The sequence below is a fragment of the Alexandromys fortis genome, unplaced genomic scaffold (assembly GCF_014885135.2).
Source record: "Alexandromys fortis isolate MF-2015 unplaced genomic scaffold, M_Fortis_MF-2015_v1.1 scaffold_147, whole genome shotgun sequence".
Classification (NCBI taxonomy): Eukaryota; Metazoa; Chordata; class Mammalia; order Rodentia; family Cricetidae; genus Alexandromys; species Alexandromys fortis.
Genome location: NW_026068029.1, coordinates 1155504 through 1172638, shown reverse-complemented (window position 1 = coordinate 1172638; position 17135 = coordinate 1155504). Strand labels below are relative to the sequence as shown.

At 41.9% G+C, this 17135-nt stretch overlaps 1 protein-coding gene across 5 annotated transcripts in view; it reads left to right on the top strand.

Annotated features, from left to right (window-relative positions):
* Positions 1-17135, top strand: part of Sh3kbp1 (SH3 domain containing kinase binding protein 1) — a 336874-nt gene that overhangs the window by 232191 nt on the left and 87548 nt on the right. For all 5 annotated transcript variants that reach the window (XM_050164355.1, XM_050164352.1, XM_050164353.1 and 2 more), the window contains 2 exons: positions 492-567; positions 16054-16148. In XM_050164355.1, coding sequence (XP_050020312.1) covers positions 492-567; positions 16054-16148 — 171 coding nt within the window. The remainder of the gene's footprint in view (positions 1-491; positions 568-16053; positions 16149-17135) is intronic.

Here is a 17135-nt window from a genome sequence, read left to right as displayed (position 1 = left end):
GTTCTGAACAGTCTAGCTCCTGCCTGTCTGTCCACCTTCCTATTCTCCCACCCGTTCTTCTGCCTCTCGTCTCTGTATTCCTTCCCTTTGTTTTTCCTACTTGTTCTCATTCTTCCACTGTGATCTTATGTTAGAGCATCTGCACCGGGCCTCCATAAATTTTATCAACTTGTCATAAAATGAAGGAAACTGCACCAGTTTTTTTTTCTGTTCAAAATAATAAGAGACCTGTAAAAAGTATCAAGAGAGGAAGATAATAGAAGGCACAAAGAGTCTTCAAAGAAAAAGCCCTTTTTTTCTTCTTTACCCCTTTGTTTGTCACTGAGGACAAAATCCATTAATGTGTGGCAGCCAATCCACAGAGCAGTCTCAGTTCATGGCTGTGGTTTTCAGAACCAGGTCTGGGGGGTTTCCCACTGTGGTTTTGATTTTGTTCCTTTGCTCATAAAGAGAGTCATCCTGATGTGTAAATCTTCTTGTTTCCTCCTCAGACAATTGGGAAGAAGTTACCTCCAGCCACGTCAACTCCAGATCCATCAAAACCAGAAATGGACAGCAGGACAAAGGGTGAGTTTCCATAATTACCAAATTCTTTATAGACCTCTGAAAGCTTTTGTGTATCCATCCATTAAAAAAAAGCACACAAATGTGTCTCCTTAGACAGCCATGAGCGTACTGGAAGGACAAGTTAAAATCAGAATTCTTCTGTTTTTCATGGGGGCAGTTTGGTCCTTTCCTGCCACATCCATTGCAGCAACATGCAAAGTTAGAGTTTGTCCATATATCTGCAGGTTAAGTGACCCAAGAACTTCAGAAAGTGCGAACTAAAGCACATCAGAAATTGCTGGATCCTCATTAGCTAGGCCTAACCACTTAGCCATCATTACTCTCCTTTCACTTACTTAGGCGGAGGCTGTTCGTTCATTTCCCGGCTGCCCAGACCTGAAATAATCACATAAAAGCTCTATTAATTAAAGACACTACTTGACCTTTTAGCTCAGGCTTTTTGTTAATTAACTGTTACATCTTAAACTAACCCATTCCTATTATTTTGTATTTTACCACGAGGCTCGTGGTTTGCTGGTAAGGTTTTGGGGCTTCTGTTTCCTTTGGCAGCTATTCTCTCTCTCTATCTCTGTTTAAATTTTGAACAGGCAGTCTCCTACTATACACTTATGCTGGACTCCTGAACACATCTTTTTAAAAAATAGTTTTATTTCTAATTATGTATATGCATGTGTTTCTGCGTGGGGATATATGCACATGAATGAAGGTACCTGCAGAGAGCAGAGGCATCTGAGTTCTGGGAACTAGAGTACCAGTCACTTATGAACCACCTGGTATGGGGATGCTGGGACTTGAACTCCAGTCCTCTGCAAGAACAGTACACACTCTTAACCATTTAGCCATCTCTCCAGCCCCACATCTATTCTTGAATGTCTTCAAGTGTTCCTATGGTATCTTCAGGTAAGAGACTCAAGTCTTTTGGACGGGCTAGGCTAGTAGATGGGAAGAGATTAGTTTCATTTTAGATTGATGCTATCCAATAGGTCAATCACATGAACCGTGTATACAATTTAAAAATTTCTGATGACCACATTAAAAATTGGAAGCTAATTTTAATGTATTTAGGTCAATATATATGCACACATACATATATACATACATACATATATAACCTTATATATAACCAATTATTCATATATATATAACTTTTTCAATATGTAATCTCTATAAAACTATTAGTAAGATGTTGTGCTTTTCTTCAGTGTTTTGTCTTCACAGTGTTCTATGTGGTTTGCAGGTATTGTGTATCTCAGTTTAGAGTAGCAGCCACATTTTCGAGTGTTCATTAGTCACGTGTGCCCACGGGTGACCATGTTGGACAGTGTATTTTAAGAGGAATGTTGAAGCCCTTGACAGAAAACCACAGCTCTCACAGATATAGTCTCTGCTGAGCCAAATATGAGTGGCCATGGCCTAGGAACATGCATTGAGGTTGCTCAACATGACATGTTCCAATACAGAAACAGTGGCCTGAGCCCTTTTATAGCCACAGAGCAAATGAAAGTCCTAAGTCAAGGCTTTCCACAATACTTCAGTGGGAACAGCAGGTAGGCAGGCTAGGTTTTAGATGTTCTCTGATGACATTCTTAGCTTTTGCATTCGTGGATGCTAGTGATCTGCTAAGTGTATTTTACAAAAGTTTTGCCTTTGAAATTTCCCCAATACAGAGGTAGATAGTACATAGTTATTAAGAGAAATGAAGATAGCCCAAGATAATTTTGATTCTCAAAGATCTATACTGTTCTATCTTTTCACAGTCAAAATTTGAAACAGTAGGTCAGCCTTGTAGAGTCTTCAACATATATGTGACATTTTTTCTGGGAACTTCAGTTTATAGGGCCAAAGATGGCTCCTTGATCTAGGGGATGTACACAGTTGCAGATGACGGCTCCCTTAGGCATGTGGTAGAATGCCGGCCCTCCACCATGCCTTGTTCAGTCATATGAATATCAGTAAGCCCCATCAATGTACCTGACTCTCCAGAAGCATTATGGTCAGGGAATTGGTTATTCACAAAGCAGGGATTTAACAGAGACTAGATGGAGTATTTTGTCTTAAGAGTCCTATGAGGACCAGTTGTTATTAGCTACCAACATGACCCCAGACAAATTACTTGCTTTGATTTCTCTGGTCTTTATTCTCATGGTTTGCTTTATGTATGCAGTCAGAGTGTTGCACTAGACAAAGAAAAGCCCTTAGGTTTCTCCCAGCATCTTCATCCTCTCAGTCAGTCCTAAAAGCGTTAGGATCCATTGTGGAAGGTTTTTCCACTCCAAAGCATTGAGCAGCCTGAGAGACAAAAGGAAGACAGTTCTGTGAGAGTGTGCATTATTGTTGGAAATCGATGTTAATACGCCTGTCAGTGGGCATCGGGCCTTGAGGGATTTGCTGTTTACTCTTGGGCATTTTCCATGGATCTGAGGATAAGAATTTTCACAGCTGAATTTTACTGTACACATTCTCCATCTGGCCTTCCTTGCCAAGAGAAAATTTCAGGGTAATTGCTCTCCCATGATTGCCATTTAGTAGAACCCCAGGCCATTAGAATTCCTCCAACTTTTGAATCAGTTCCCTGTTTCTGGATGCTGATGCCATATCTGTGTTCAGGTAGGTTTCAGAGTGCTGAGCAGCCTTTGGAAATGACCCTGGGCTTGCTATCCAGGCAGCTTCATTGCTTCTTCCTTCTGGCCTGAAGTAGAAACCATGGCAAAGGATGCCCAGCAGCACAGAGGAGAGCTGCTTCTTCCTGCCAGCTGTCTCCTCAGCACACTAAACCACAAGCTCACATCAGGATCCAGAGTTAGGATGACTCAAAAATACTCATGTGAGTTGATATTTTTTGAGTGATCCAGATTTATTTAAGCAGGGAGCATTCTCCCCACCCCACCCCCAAATAAAAGGCTTTTATGATACTGAAATTCATCAGCAACTCATGCTGAGGAACAGATTGCCATAATTTTCATAACAAGAGGAAAACTATCTAAATATTCATAACAAAGTACCCCGAGGTGCCTTCAGCTTATCACATCTGGTGTCTCCCTTTTTCTTATAACAATTGGTGCAGATTTGTGATCTCTGCAGGGTAGAAACATGGCCTAAAAGACAGACCTCTTTAGCATTAGCATCTTTCTGAACTATTAGTTCAAACTTCCAGATTCAGAAGGCACTAGATCAGTGTTTCTCAACCTGTGTCAAATGACCCTTTCACAGGGGTCAGATATCAGATATCCTGCATAGCAGATATTTATAGTATGATTCAGAACAGTAGCAAAATTACAGTTATGAAGTAGCAACAAAATAATTTTATAGTTGGGGTCACCATAACACGAAGAATCACTGCTCTATATGTATAAGTAGATTTGGAAAGTAAAACTTCCTGGCAGAGAACCTAGAAACAACCTAGATGCCCTTCACTTGAAGAATGGATGAAGAAAGTATGGAATATATACATATTAGAGTACTACTCAGCAGTAAAAAACAAGGACTTCTTGAAGTTTGCAGGCAAATGGATGGAAATAGAAAACACTATCCTGAGTGAGGTAAGCCAGACCCAAAAGGAGGAACATGGGATGTACTCACTCATATTTGGTTTCTAGCCATAAATAAAGGACATTGAGCCTATAATTCAGGTTCTTAGAGAAGCCAAATAAGAAGGAGAACCCAAAGAAAAACATATAGGCATCCTCCTGAATATTAACCTTCATCAGGCGATGAAAGGAGACAGAGACAGAGACCCACATTGGAGCACCGGACTGAAATCTCAAGGTCCAAATCAGGAGCAGAAGGAGAGAGAGCACAAGCAAGGAACTCAGGACCACGAGGGGTGCACCCACACACTGAGACAATGGGGATGTTCTATCGGGAACTCACCAAGGCCAGCTGGCCTGGGTCTGAAAAAGCCTGGGTGAAAACCGGTCTCGCTGAACATAGCGGACAATGAGGACTACTGAGAACTCAAGAACAATGGCAATGGGTTTTTGATCCTACTGCACCTATTGGTTTTGTGGGAGCCTAGGCAGTTTGGATGCTCACCTTACTAGACCTGGATGGAGGTGGATGGTCCTTGGACTTCCCACAGGGCAGGGAACCCTGATTGCTCTTTGGGCTGACGAGGGAGGGGGACTTGATTGGGGGAGGGGGAGGGAAAGGGGAGGCAGCGGTGGGGAAGAGACAGAAATCTTAAATAAATAAATAAATAAATAAATAAATAAATAAATAAATAAATAAATAAAAACTTCCTGGCAGACTTTGTACAAGGTGGGATCAGGTATCGGAATAAAGTATGATAGGAGGTGGGAGAGGGATACAGGCTAAGTCTTGCCTGTTATACCTCACTCAGTAACTGGACATGTGCCCCACCTCTGAGATCACTATTGTCATTGACTTGCCACTTAGAAATTGTCTGTGGTAGAGACATATAGTAAGTACCTTGTTGTCATCATTAGATCATTGATCCTTCCAGGTTTAAGACAGATACTATATTTGATTTTTCCATGATGCAGCCTAGAACAGTGCCATCGACTCACTGAGTATATAGCGAGTGGAGATTGAGTAAATAGAGCCTTTTAAAGGACTCATGACATTGTGGGGGTTTTGCTCACGCATTCTGGGCCCGGGGATTTGGACACATCCCATATGAAACACATCTCCTTACTCATTGATGTCTCCATTGCTCAGTCTCCCCAAAGTTTTCTCTCTTCCTAGAAAGCACTCCACTAATCTGCTCTCTAGATTCACAGTGAGGGCCTTCCTGTGATGGGAGTCAGCTATCTAAGCTGTTTAAAGTCAGCCTTTCAACTTCGGTCCTCTTGGAGAGGACAGGCTTCCTATTTTCCCGATGGCTAGCCTTTCTCCCAGTCTCCAGGCATTTCATCTGAGCAGGAAAGAACTGCCCATGAGAATAGTAGCGCCTGGGCCTCACCCTGAGGTACAACAGAAAGGTTTTGCTGCTCAGGTTGCATTTTATTCTTTTGAAACAATGCTTCTCTTTTAAACATGAGAGCAAAAGGTGTTATAATTAATACTTGTGACATGATTGGAAAGGCAAACTCCCAGCAGTGTCTAAGATCAAAGGCAAGTGAACCATCAGTTTCTTTCTAAGGGGAGCTGGTGGGTTGGAATTGGCAAACACACTTTCATTTCCATGTCTGACTTTAAGTGTAGACTAAGGTGGGACTTCCATGTGGGCCAGATCATTCTCTGTTGTGGGGACTTTCCTATGGGCATCACAGAGAATTTAGCAGCCTCCCTGGCCTCTGTTCAATAGATGCCAGTTGCACCTTTTTCTCTCCAGTTGTGGCTATCAAAAATGTCCAAAGGTATTGCCAATGTCCCTTGGAAAGCTGTGTTGAAATAAGAGTGGCGAGGCTGCGTCCCCGGCACCCGGCCGCCCACATGGCTAGCTTATGCCCGAAATAATTACATGGAAACTATTTTTTAAACACTGCCTGGCCCGGCTAGTTTCAGCTTCTTATTGGCTAGCTCTTACATATTGTTCTAACCCATTTCTAATATTCTGTGTAGCCCACGAGGTGGCTTACCAGGGAGGATCTTAACCTGCATCTGTCTGGAGTGGGAGAACCATGGCGACTCCTTGACTCAGCTTCTTTTTTCCCAGCATCCTCTTCTGTTTACTCCACCCACCTAAGGGTTGGCCTATCAAGGGGCTTAGGCAGTTTCTTTATTAATGAGAAATCACTCCCACATCAAAGCTGTCTTTGTCTGTTCTGTATTCTGTTGCTATAGTAGAATACCACAGACTGAGCAGTTTATAAATGACAGAAGTGTATTTGCCTCATGCTTCTGGAGGCTGGGGGAAGAAAGATACAGGAAACATATTTGGTGAGGGCCTTTGAGCTTTGGTGAAAAGTATCTCATGGGCCAGAAAGAATAAGAGGTTGGGGATATGAGTTGGTGGAGTATTTGTCTACTATGCACAAGACGCTGGGTTCAATTCTCGGCAGCACTCAAAATGACATGGTGATGCATGGTTTTGTAATCACAGCACTCTAGAAGTGAAGATAGGAAGGTCAGGAGTTCAAGACCATCCTCAGCTGCACAAGTTTGAGGTCAACCTGGAATATATGAGATTCTGTTCCAAACAAAACAAACCAGGCTGTCAAAAGGGCTCAGTGGATAAGAATGCCTGCTTTGCAAGTATGAGGACCTGACTCTGTTTGTTTGTTTGTTTATGGTTTTTGAGACAGGGTTTATCTGTGTAACAGCTCTGGCTGTCCTGGAACTTGCTTTGTAGACCAAGCTGGCCTCAAATTCACAGAGATTCTCCTGCCTCTAACTCCCAAGTGCTGGGACTAAAGGTGTGTGCTACCACCACCCGGCAGGACCCGAGTTTAACTCTCCAGAACCTACATATTAAGTCAGTCATGGCTGCACATGCCTGTAACTTTAGTGTTGGGAAGTGAAGACAGGAAAGACCTGGGAGTGTAAAAGTTCAGATAGTTTTTGGCCAGCCAGCCTACCCAAAATAGTGAGCTTATGACTTGCTGAGAGAACCTATCCCAAGGCAATAAGGCAAAGGCGATAGGAGACAATACCAACATCCTGTTCTAATCTTCATATGCATGTCTGTGGGCACACACATACACACACATACATGCCTCTCACACTGCACGCATATACACATAAAGAGAAAAGATTGAACTCATAATCTCTAGCCCCTTTTATAATCATTAATTCATTTCTGAGAGTAGAGTGCTTATTACTTAAAAGCCCCACATTAAGAACCATCTCTTGACATTCTTGCATTAGTGATTAATTTGATGAATGCACGGACTTTATAGGACACATTTCCGCAGCACAGCAGAGCCCCCAGTTTTGAACTACTGATGTACTTGTACTAAGCTCTATTAGGGTGATTTTGCAAAAACCCTGCTCCTTGATGCATAATTGACTCATTTATTGACTTTATAATAAACCCAGTATATGTTTAACCCCTCCTGCTACCCCAAAATATGACCCACACAGAGCTGGAGGTCTTGTCTGAATATAGTGTGTAGCACAACCAGCCCCGGTACCACTACTGCACTGGTCCCTCCTCCCTGTCCCTGCTTTTGCCGGGCTCCTCCCTAGTACTGCATCTTAGCTAATAGACATCACTAGACAGTTCTTCTCACAGTGTGTTTCAGGACCAGTAGCAGCAAAAGCACAGCCTGGAAACCTTGTCAGAACTGCCAATCTGCAGGGCCTGCCCCCAAGTCAGAGACTCTGCTGGTGGAGTCCACTGATTTGTTTCTTCAAGCGCTATTTCTGGGGTTAATGTCCACTCAAGTATGAGAACCTCAGACTGAGACCAGGGTACTTTTAGCTTCCCTGATAATGGGGATGAGCAGAGCTCTTCTTTAGTAGAAAGATTCCTCAGATCCCAGGAAAGGGATCTAAGTAGCTGTAGGAGCAGGTGTTCCGCTTTGACCTTAGCAAATGGCTGTAAACTCCCCCAAGTCCTAGAGCGCTGTGTAAACTCCACTGCCATTTTACCCGGGAGAGGTGGGCCTCTGTGTCTCTGACATTGGAGGTTACTTCCCTGTTTTTGACATTCACGTGTTTTGAGCTGGCCGTGACTCTCCCTTCTCCGCTGTCAGCATGTCAACAACTAGACTTAGGCATGCTTCGTTTCTTCCACTTTATTATAAGCTCCCTGACAGGCAGATACTAGTCTTATTTACCTACGTCTGTTGTCCTCAGAGCATGATAGCATACTACCCCTACATGAAATCCCAGAGTATTAAAAGTTCGGAAAATAAAAAGGTTTTAGTGCTTGTAGGGTGATAAAACTAAGCGTGGGCTGACATATACCTGTGTGTTATTTATTCCCTCACATGGAGCAATAGGTCATCCATTTGCTGCAGAATTTTAATGATTGAGCATAGCATAAGACCCAAATAGTGAATATTAATTACATCTAATATGGCATATGAAGCATATTTATTTGAAAATTTGAATAATCCTGTACTCGGGAGTTCTGCCTAAAGTTATAAATTAGTAGTGTCTTAGATAATACATACCAACTGAAGGGAAGAGTATCTGATTATAATGTTAGGGAAACTCAACATTACTGAGTTGACATTCTGAGTGTGTGTGTACGTGCACAAGGGCACAGATGTGCTTGTTTTTGTACATCTGGCAGTCAAAGGACAACACTGAATGTTCTACTCTACTTTGTTTCTGGAGACATGGTTTCAGTGAACCTAAAGCTTGCCATTTCAGCTAGACTGGCTGGCCAGAGAGCCCCAGGATTTGCCTGTCTTCCCGACCTTCCCTACCCCTAGCCATCACTGGGTTTTCAGGCAGGTGCATGGCAGCTTTTCCAGGAATGCTGTTTGTCTGGTTTTGGTCCCCATCTTACACAGCAGGCATCTTTCTCACTGAACATTCCTCTAGCACAATATACTCTTTCTTTTATAATGTCTCAAGGGAAACTAAAACTCTGATTTTAGACATGGCAAAATACTTTCCACTGCTACCTAAAGCTCTGGTGAGTGTTCATTCTACCAGAGTCTGAGCACATGGGCTCCTAATCTTCAGAGGTTGAAAGTGAGCCCAGAGAGTATTCTGGATTTAAAATTATATCCTCACATGTATGTGTTCAGGTTGCAAAAATGTTTATTTTGTTTGTTCTATTCTTATTTTATTTTTTTAAGCAGAAAGATATTTTTTGCTTGTTTGTTTTAAGGTGTTTTCTTTCTTTTACCCCATTATAAAACCAGATGAAGGGAGTCATGGAATGTGATCATGTGAATTCACTTCCTTTAATGGTCTGCTTTTAATAACATGTAAATTTCCCAAAGTCTAGAGATTGAAATCATGTTTTGGGGAGAGGGACGATGAATCATGCTTGAAGTTCTTGGTGATTCTTACTTGAGCAAGTTTTTTAAGAATTTGAAAGCTGGCCATGCGTGTCAGTACACATCTGCAAGCCCAACACTTGGGAGCCTATTAGGAGACTCACCACAAAGTTCAAGATCAGCTTGGACTCTATGATGAGTTTGAGGCCTTGCATACGTTACATGAGATCCTGTCTCAAAAGCAAACAAGGCCAGCCTGATAGCTCAGTTGGTAAAGGCACTTGCCACCTAGCCTGAAGACATAAGTTCCATCCCTCGAGATCACTGTGTAGATGAAGAGAACCAACTCTCACACTTTTCCTCTGGGCTCCACACGTCCTCAGTACTGTGTACATGCACACACTATTGCACACACACACACACTCATACACAATCACACACATAGACACGAATGTATGGATGGATGCATAAATGTAATAAAATTTTAAAAGTTCAAAACTGAAAGCAGGTAATTAAAGCAGTGTGAGAAGCTCTTGATCTGGGAGTAACGAGGTCAGAGCCCGTGCCCCTTCCTGCGCTGGATTCATTTGCTCTGCCCTTTTAAATGTGTCGTGTGCTTCGTTTTGTTCCATTTCTGGAAAGAAAGAATCATGGTTTCTTATCAGATTGTTTAAAGACTAAGGCAAAAAGCCTTAAGGAGAAAGTTAGCAATTTAGACTTAGGCTAGCTGATTTATTAACATAGTTTAACCACTCAAAGGAAAAGCAACAAAGTCATCTCGTTTGCTATATAAATTGTGCCTTTATTTCTTTCTGTGCATGTGTATATTCATTCTGACTTGATTTCAGTCTAATTAAATCCATCAAATTAATGAACTGATAGGAAATGCCTGCCTGCAAAAATTTATTTTAGTCCCTTTTTATCTGTTTGCTACTCATTTAAAACTTAGATTTTCTTCCCATGTCCAAAAGGATTTAGAATTGTCCTCATCTTTTAAAGCATATCAAATACCCCTTGTTTTTGAACTTTTTTTTTACACGCATATCGTCTTTCCATTCTGTGAAACACAGTAGCAGTATCTGCCACCATTGATTGATGTGCATATTTGTCTTGTTTTGTCATTTTCCTCCCCTCCCCTTTCTCAAAGCATTAGATTATCACTTCCGTGTCAAGACAGGAAGGTCTACTTGGTCTTACTTGTATATCATAGGCCCTGGCTCCAGAACTGGTTGACAGTATCTCTTGGATAGTTGTGGGTCAGAAAATATTCGAATTGAAATATGGAACAATGTACAGTGAAATTAATGTCACACTTTTGAATTTAATAATGATTTTGTATATAAATATATTTAGTTTTGAATGAATATCTTAAAACCATTGAAACCCAAACCAATGTATTTTTATTTTATGATACAGTTCAGTTAAATCACTAAAATGCTTCATAAGTAAAGATAAAATTCTTATTTTAAAATACATCATGAGAGGAGTTGGAGAGATGGCTCAGCTTCCAGAGAACCCAGGTGCAGTTCCCAGCACCCACATGGTAGCTCACAACTGTTTGTAACCCCTGTTCCAGGAAATCTGACACCCTCACACAGACATATATGAAGGCAAAGCACAAATGTACTTATAACACAAATAAATACATTTTAAACACATCATGATACAGTGTGAGTCTATGACTGCTGTATTTGCTCAGAAGTGGCTGTGGCTGGAGTGTTGAACTGTCATTGCTGGAAAGGACATAGGTCTAGCCCAGGATGGCAAAATGGATGTCCTCAGAACAGCAGTGATATACTTTTGAGGTCCTAAATAGAAGCTGGAACAACTCAATTCTCTGATCAGAGCAGAGCAGAGCTGTTTTGAGTTGTTTAAACCTTGAGATTTGGAATGCATTTAAATGGGCTAAAGATGTTCTGCTGATGTTAACTAAGCTAACCTTTCTCCTCCTTTGGTGGTCCCTTATTTTATACCTAATGGCGCTGTGGCCATGCACAGCTACCATGTGACTGCCTCAGATCATGCACTCCACAAAATCCAGCTGGGACTGAGTCCAGTTCCAAGTATCCCAACTTCTGACCCAGAATTTTCTACTTGCGGTCCATTGAGTGTTACAGTACCTGTTAGGTGTCACTCAAGGACCAATCATCAGGAAAGACACAAGAACTCTGTGTCAGTTCTGGGGATGCACGTAGTGACAAAGCCAATGGCAGAAGCCTACTTTGTAGATTGTTATAGACAGTAGCTACAGCTACAGTTACTCCTTGTCTAAAAGTAATGCTTTCAAGATAATTCTGTGTCTAATGCCTCGTAATATCAAACAGCATAACTGCATAGCAAAAATGTTCTAAAACTAGATTATGACAAGATTCGCACAAGTGTAGAAATATTTAAGCACATTAAACTATATTGTTGAAATGAGTGATTTTTTTCTTTTATCTAACATTTTTATGCAATATGTTTTGATCATATTCTTTCCCATCTCCCAACTCCTCCCAGGTCCTCCCCACCCCCCTAGCCACCCAACTTCCCTTTCTTTCTCTCTTCAAAACCTTGGGGTCTGCTTTGTCTTGTAAACTGCTCTTGGACACATGACCTGCCCTGGAATGTGGTTGACATTCCCAGTGCTGTGTCATTGGAGAAAACTGATTTTCCCTTTGCCAGTGGGTATCATTTTCAGCTTCTTGGTTAGGGATGGGACCCCATAGCCACTTCCCCCTCTCAGTTCTGGGACCCTGGCTGTCTTGAACCTGCCCTACACTTGCTACCAGTCTCTGTGAGTTTATATGTGTGTCAGCCTTGTGTCTTGTGTAAGACACTGTTTCCTTGGAGTCATCCATCACCTTAGGCTCTTGTACTCTTTCTTCTCTTCTTCTGCATAGATCCCTGAGCCTTGAGGAAAGGGGTTTAATAATGACATCCCATTTAAGACCGAGTGATCCAAAGTCTCTTGCTCTTTGTACATTGTCTAGTTTGTGTGTCTCTGTACTGATAATCATCTCCTGTGACCCCAATCTCTCATCCCCCTATTTAATCCTCCTCTTCTAGTTTCACCTTTATCACGGTAGAATGCTAAATTCTATTGCCCCTCCTTCAAACTTAGATTTATTAAAACCTGATCTTATTAAATCTAAGAGACACATGCCCTTCGTAGCTTACAGGGAACCTGTAAGTATCAAATAAAATATCCTTGTGAAATAATTTAAAGGCTCATGAGCTCTTTCTTAGCAATAATTCCATTATGGTGATTATGGTGTACTTCTATAGACTGTGCCCTGAAATAGGAAGGTGAGAGATGAAGAGAAAAGAAATGAGAGAAAAAGATATTTTTTAATAGGGTATGATGGTGAGGAGGCATATTATAGTAAGAGGATGTTGAGAGGATAACTTGTGTGAAGTTTCTCCATGTTAATAAGCTTCCTACTGGATTACGAAACAGTGGGAAACAATTAATTTGCTAAAGCTGCAGCACAAGAGACTCAGAGAAAAGGGCCCTGTGAAGCTGGTGAATTTGAAGGGAGGCTCAACACTGTCAGGACTCAGGATCAAATTCTTGCCTTTTCTCATACTGTTCAAACATGATCACAACAGTGCCAAACATTGTCTTGTCTTCCAGCAATGATAGAACAGTGTTAGAAGCCTTAAGGCCCAGTGGTAGAGTGTTCAGCTAGCATGCCCAGGCCCTGAGTACCACAAGGAAAGCGACCAAAGGCGGACAACTGTGTGCCTTTCGTCTCTAGGGAAAAAAAAAAAAAAGATCTATCAATGACATTCCTAACAGATCCCTTTTTTTCGGATTTCAGTGACTAGAAGATCACATCTTACCCCTAAACAAATCAACAGCAAGGGGGAGTGAGATAGCATTATTTGTCTATGGCCCTGTCACTCTGAACATGCCTGATCTTAGAAGCTAAGCAGAGTTGGTCCCAGTTACTATCTGGATGGAGGATTAACATTACTTTCCTGAACAGGATATACCTGAGCAAATGAGGATTCTGCAAAGTAGAAATGGGATTGGTGGTGGCTGCTGAGAAGTTAATCCACAGTGGTTGATCACATTTTATTAACCTTTTCATGGAAAGACACAGAAACATGGCATGCTCTTTCTTTCTTTGTTGGTCATGAGTAACTGATATTCTTTTTAAAAAATGTCTCTGATTTCCATCCAGAGAGTTATTTGCCAAATTGGGACTCTGTAGGGTAGTTCTTCAGTGATATTGTGTGTTTATGTTGGAAGTTTTGAGGTTAGGAAGTCATATTTCACTAGCAGAGTCAATTGGAAAATTGGTGAAGAACTGTCATTATTCAATTTAAAGATGTTTGACTTTTTCCCTCCCTTTAGAACATCTAACCAATTTGGACTTGGGGAAGTTTTTGCTATATATAATTAAATGGAGATAACACATTGATGATTCTTGTCAGTTTAGGAGTATGGTCTCAGTAGGATTTAGAATAGGTGCCTCCACACAGTGAGACAATGGGGATGTTCTATCGGAAACTCACCAAGGCCAGCTGGCCTGGGTCTGAAAAAGCCTGGGTTAAAACCGGTCTCGCTGAACATAGTGGACAATGAGGACTACTGAGACCTCAAGAACAATGGCAATGGGTTTTTGATCCTACTGCACCTATTGGTTTTGTGGGAGCCTAGGCAGTTTGGATGCTCACCTTACTAGACCTGGATGGAGGTGGGTGGTCCTTGGACTTCCCACAGGGCAGGGAACCCTGATTGCTCTTTGGGCTGACGAGGGAGGGGGACTTGATTGGGGGAGGGGGAGGGAAAGGGGAGGCGGCAGTGGGGAAGAGACAGAAATCTTTAATTAATTAATAAAGAAATAAATAAATTAAAAAAAGAAAATAAACAACAATGCAAAAAAATTCTCACATACCAAAAAAAAAAAAAAAGAGTAGTTGCCTCTCAGCAGTAGGTGCCAAAGCCATGAGAAAGCCCAGAGAACCCAAGGATGAAGGTTCATTCCATGCAGATGGGGATATAACTGCTATCTTCAAGCCACTGGACAGAAGCCAAGAACTTCTGCACAGAAGTAGAGTGATTCCCTCTCCCCGCCTTGCCATATCCACCCTAGAGCACAGTGTGTCTGCATTATGGATTGGATGATCACCTTTATTTTGCATGTCACTCTCTTTGATGGATAGGCTGCTCACCAACATAAAACATTGCATTTTGTGGTATAAGTATACTGGCAACCATGTAATTGACACTCAGGTATATAGCTGTAGGTTATGACTAGCTGCAGGAAGTAGCCTTAGAAAATATCTGAGGATAGGAAAAGCTGTGCGATGTTTGGACTCTACTGTAGACTACAGTAAATGTCTGCTCTAGAAGATACTAACTTCTTTGAGTTTTTCTTTCCACCTCTGTCCTAAGTCTTGAAAGCCTGGTTTGCCAAGTCCTCATTTCCCAAATCCCCTACAGAGGTTTTCACTATTTTTACATGGTGCTGTTTGATAACACTAACTTCATATCAGATATAGTTTCAAAGCATAAAACTCAGTAATATGTGAACTGACTTTGAATAGCCAAAGTATTTTTTTTTCCTCTTCAGCAAGGACTGTGTATTTTCTTGCCCAATAATAGCCCCATCAAAATCAAACAGGTTTGTGCAAAAAGACCATGAGGTATACATGAATAAGTTCACCTATCCTACATAGAGGTGCATAAAAATGTTTTGACAGTATTTGTTGGCTGCTCATAGTTGACTTTTTATATGCAAATGCATTGGTGATTATCTCTTTTTTATTTTTGTTTTTATTGCTTTATAAATAATGCCATTCAAAATTTCCACTTCCTCCCCTCCTCCCATTTCCCTCCTGCTCCGCCACTCACCTCCCCACTCCCCCTCCAGTCCTAAGAGAGGGCAGGGTTCCCTGCCCCGTGGGAAGTCCAAGGTCCTCCCCCCTCCATCCAGGCCTAGGAAGGTGAGCATCCAGACAGACTAGGCTCCCAAAAAGCCAGTACATGCAGTAGAATCAAAACCCAGTGCCTTTATTAATGGCTTCTCAGTCAGCCCCCATTGTCACCCACATTCAGAGAGTCCAGTTTGATCCCATACTCACTCAGTCCCAGTCCAGCTGGCCTTGGTGAGCTCCCATTAGATCAGGCACACTGTCTCAGTGGGTGAACCAACCCCTCATGGTCCTGACTTCCTTGCTCATATTCTCCCTCCTTCTGCTCTAACTGGACCTTGGGAGCTCAGTCCTAATATATAGGGTAATGAGGTAATTTTTCGTTGTTTTATTCACTGTGTTGGTTTTATAACAGATTTTTTAAAAAAGGCCCCCTTTTTTCATTTTGTAGTCTGTACAGTAAGGCAATGAGGAAAAAATTCAAATCTGCCTGTCTATATTCCTTCAGAACTTATCAGATGGCACACGTCTACTTTCTCAGGATGAAAGATGCCATGTGGCCTCTCTACCTGAGAAAAGCAAATTGGCCCATGGCATTTATGGTGTTCTGTGACTCGTGAGGGTAAAATGCAGAGACAAATATGCATGAGCCCACCATAAGCTCTCTTAGGTAGTTTTTGGAGCGGAACCCCTTCTTTATCCTCAGTAATATCCTTTAAGCATCCCTTTTTCTTGAGGTTGTTGTGGCAGGGAACCTCTCCATTTGAGTCTGCTCATTGGATGACGCCCCTTAAAGGTTGTATTTTCTTCTTTCTTACAGCCAAGGATTACTGCAAAGTAATATTTCCATATGAGGCCCAGAATGATGACGAATTGACAATCAAGGAAGGAGATATAGTGACTCTCATCAATAAGGTAAACAAAGATTCTCTCCCACTTTCTAAGCTGTAAAGTGCTTTGTAGTAGCTAGAGATGATAAGCATTCATTTTAGCCATTTTGTTTTGTTTTGAGACAGGGCCTTGTTAGATAGCCCAAGCTGGTCTTGAACTCGCCACCCTTCTGCCTTAGTCTCCCAAGTGCTGGAATCATAGACATGTTCCATCATGCCTGGCTTGCTTTGTTTTATGGTCTCAAACATGTGAGAAATATTTGCATTTTTCTTTCTGCTCAGGTTATCCTAGAAAACAAGGCAACTTGAGAACCCAGTAGGTCTCTGTCTACCTCAGGGCCAGCTGCACACCTACATGACCCTGAAGAGTCTGTTCTGGAAGGCAGCCTACTTAGCTGCAGCTTTTGCCCTCTACAGTGGCCAGGCTGAAAGCCCTGTGTCATCAGGAACCCAAGGAGGGGCTCTTAAAAGGCTGGTCATGCCTCACAAGCAGCAAAACCTTAAAGAATGTTTGCTATTCAGATCAGAGGCAGGGAGAGTGCCGGAATGAATTTTGCTTGTCTTGCTTGGGCTATAAAGGTTGGATGATTTTATTATCACTACAGCCAGAGCCGTGTGAAATGCTGGAGGGCTATAAAGTCTGCGTGAAGCAAAGCAGTTTGCGAAGGTCTTGACCACACAGCATTTCTCCTTTCATGTAATGCCACTCACCGCGCAGGTAGCTAGAAGTCATATTAGTCAAGTGCTTCCTAGAACAAACAACATTCTTCTCTGAAGTATAAGGATTTTATGATGGTTGAGTGCAACGAGAAGCCAGGCAACCTTTAAGATGCAGAAAGTAGTTTTATTCTTGTGTCCAGGCGAGTGGCTGGAAACATGGTTATTTTCTACATGCCAGGATGACTTAGACATCTCCACAGTCACCTGAGCTCTTATGGGACAGGGAAGAATTGTCAGTCTAAAAGATGCATGATACAGGAAGGGGAACAGGGAATGTGAGTTGGGCAAAGGC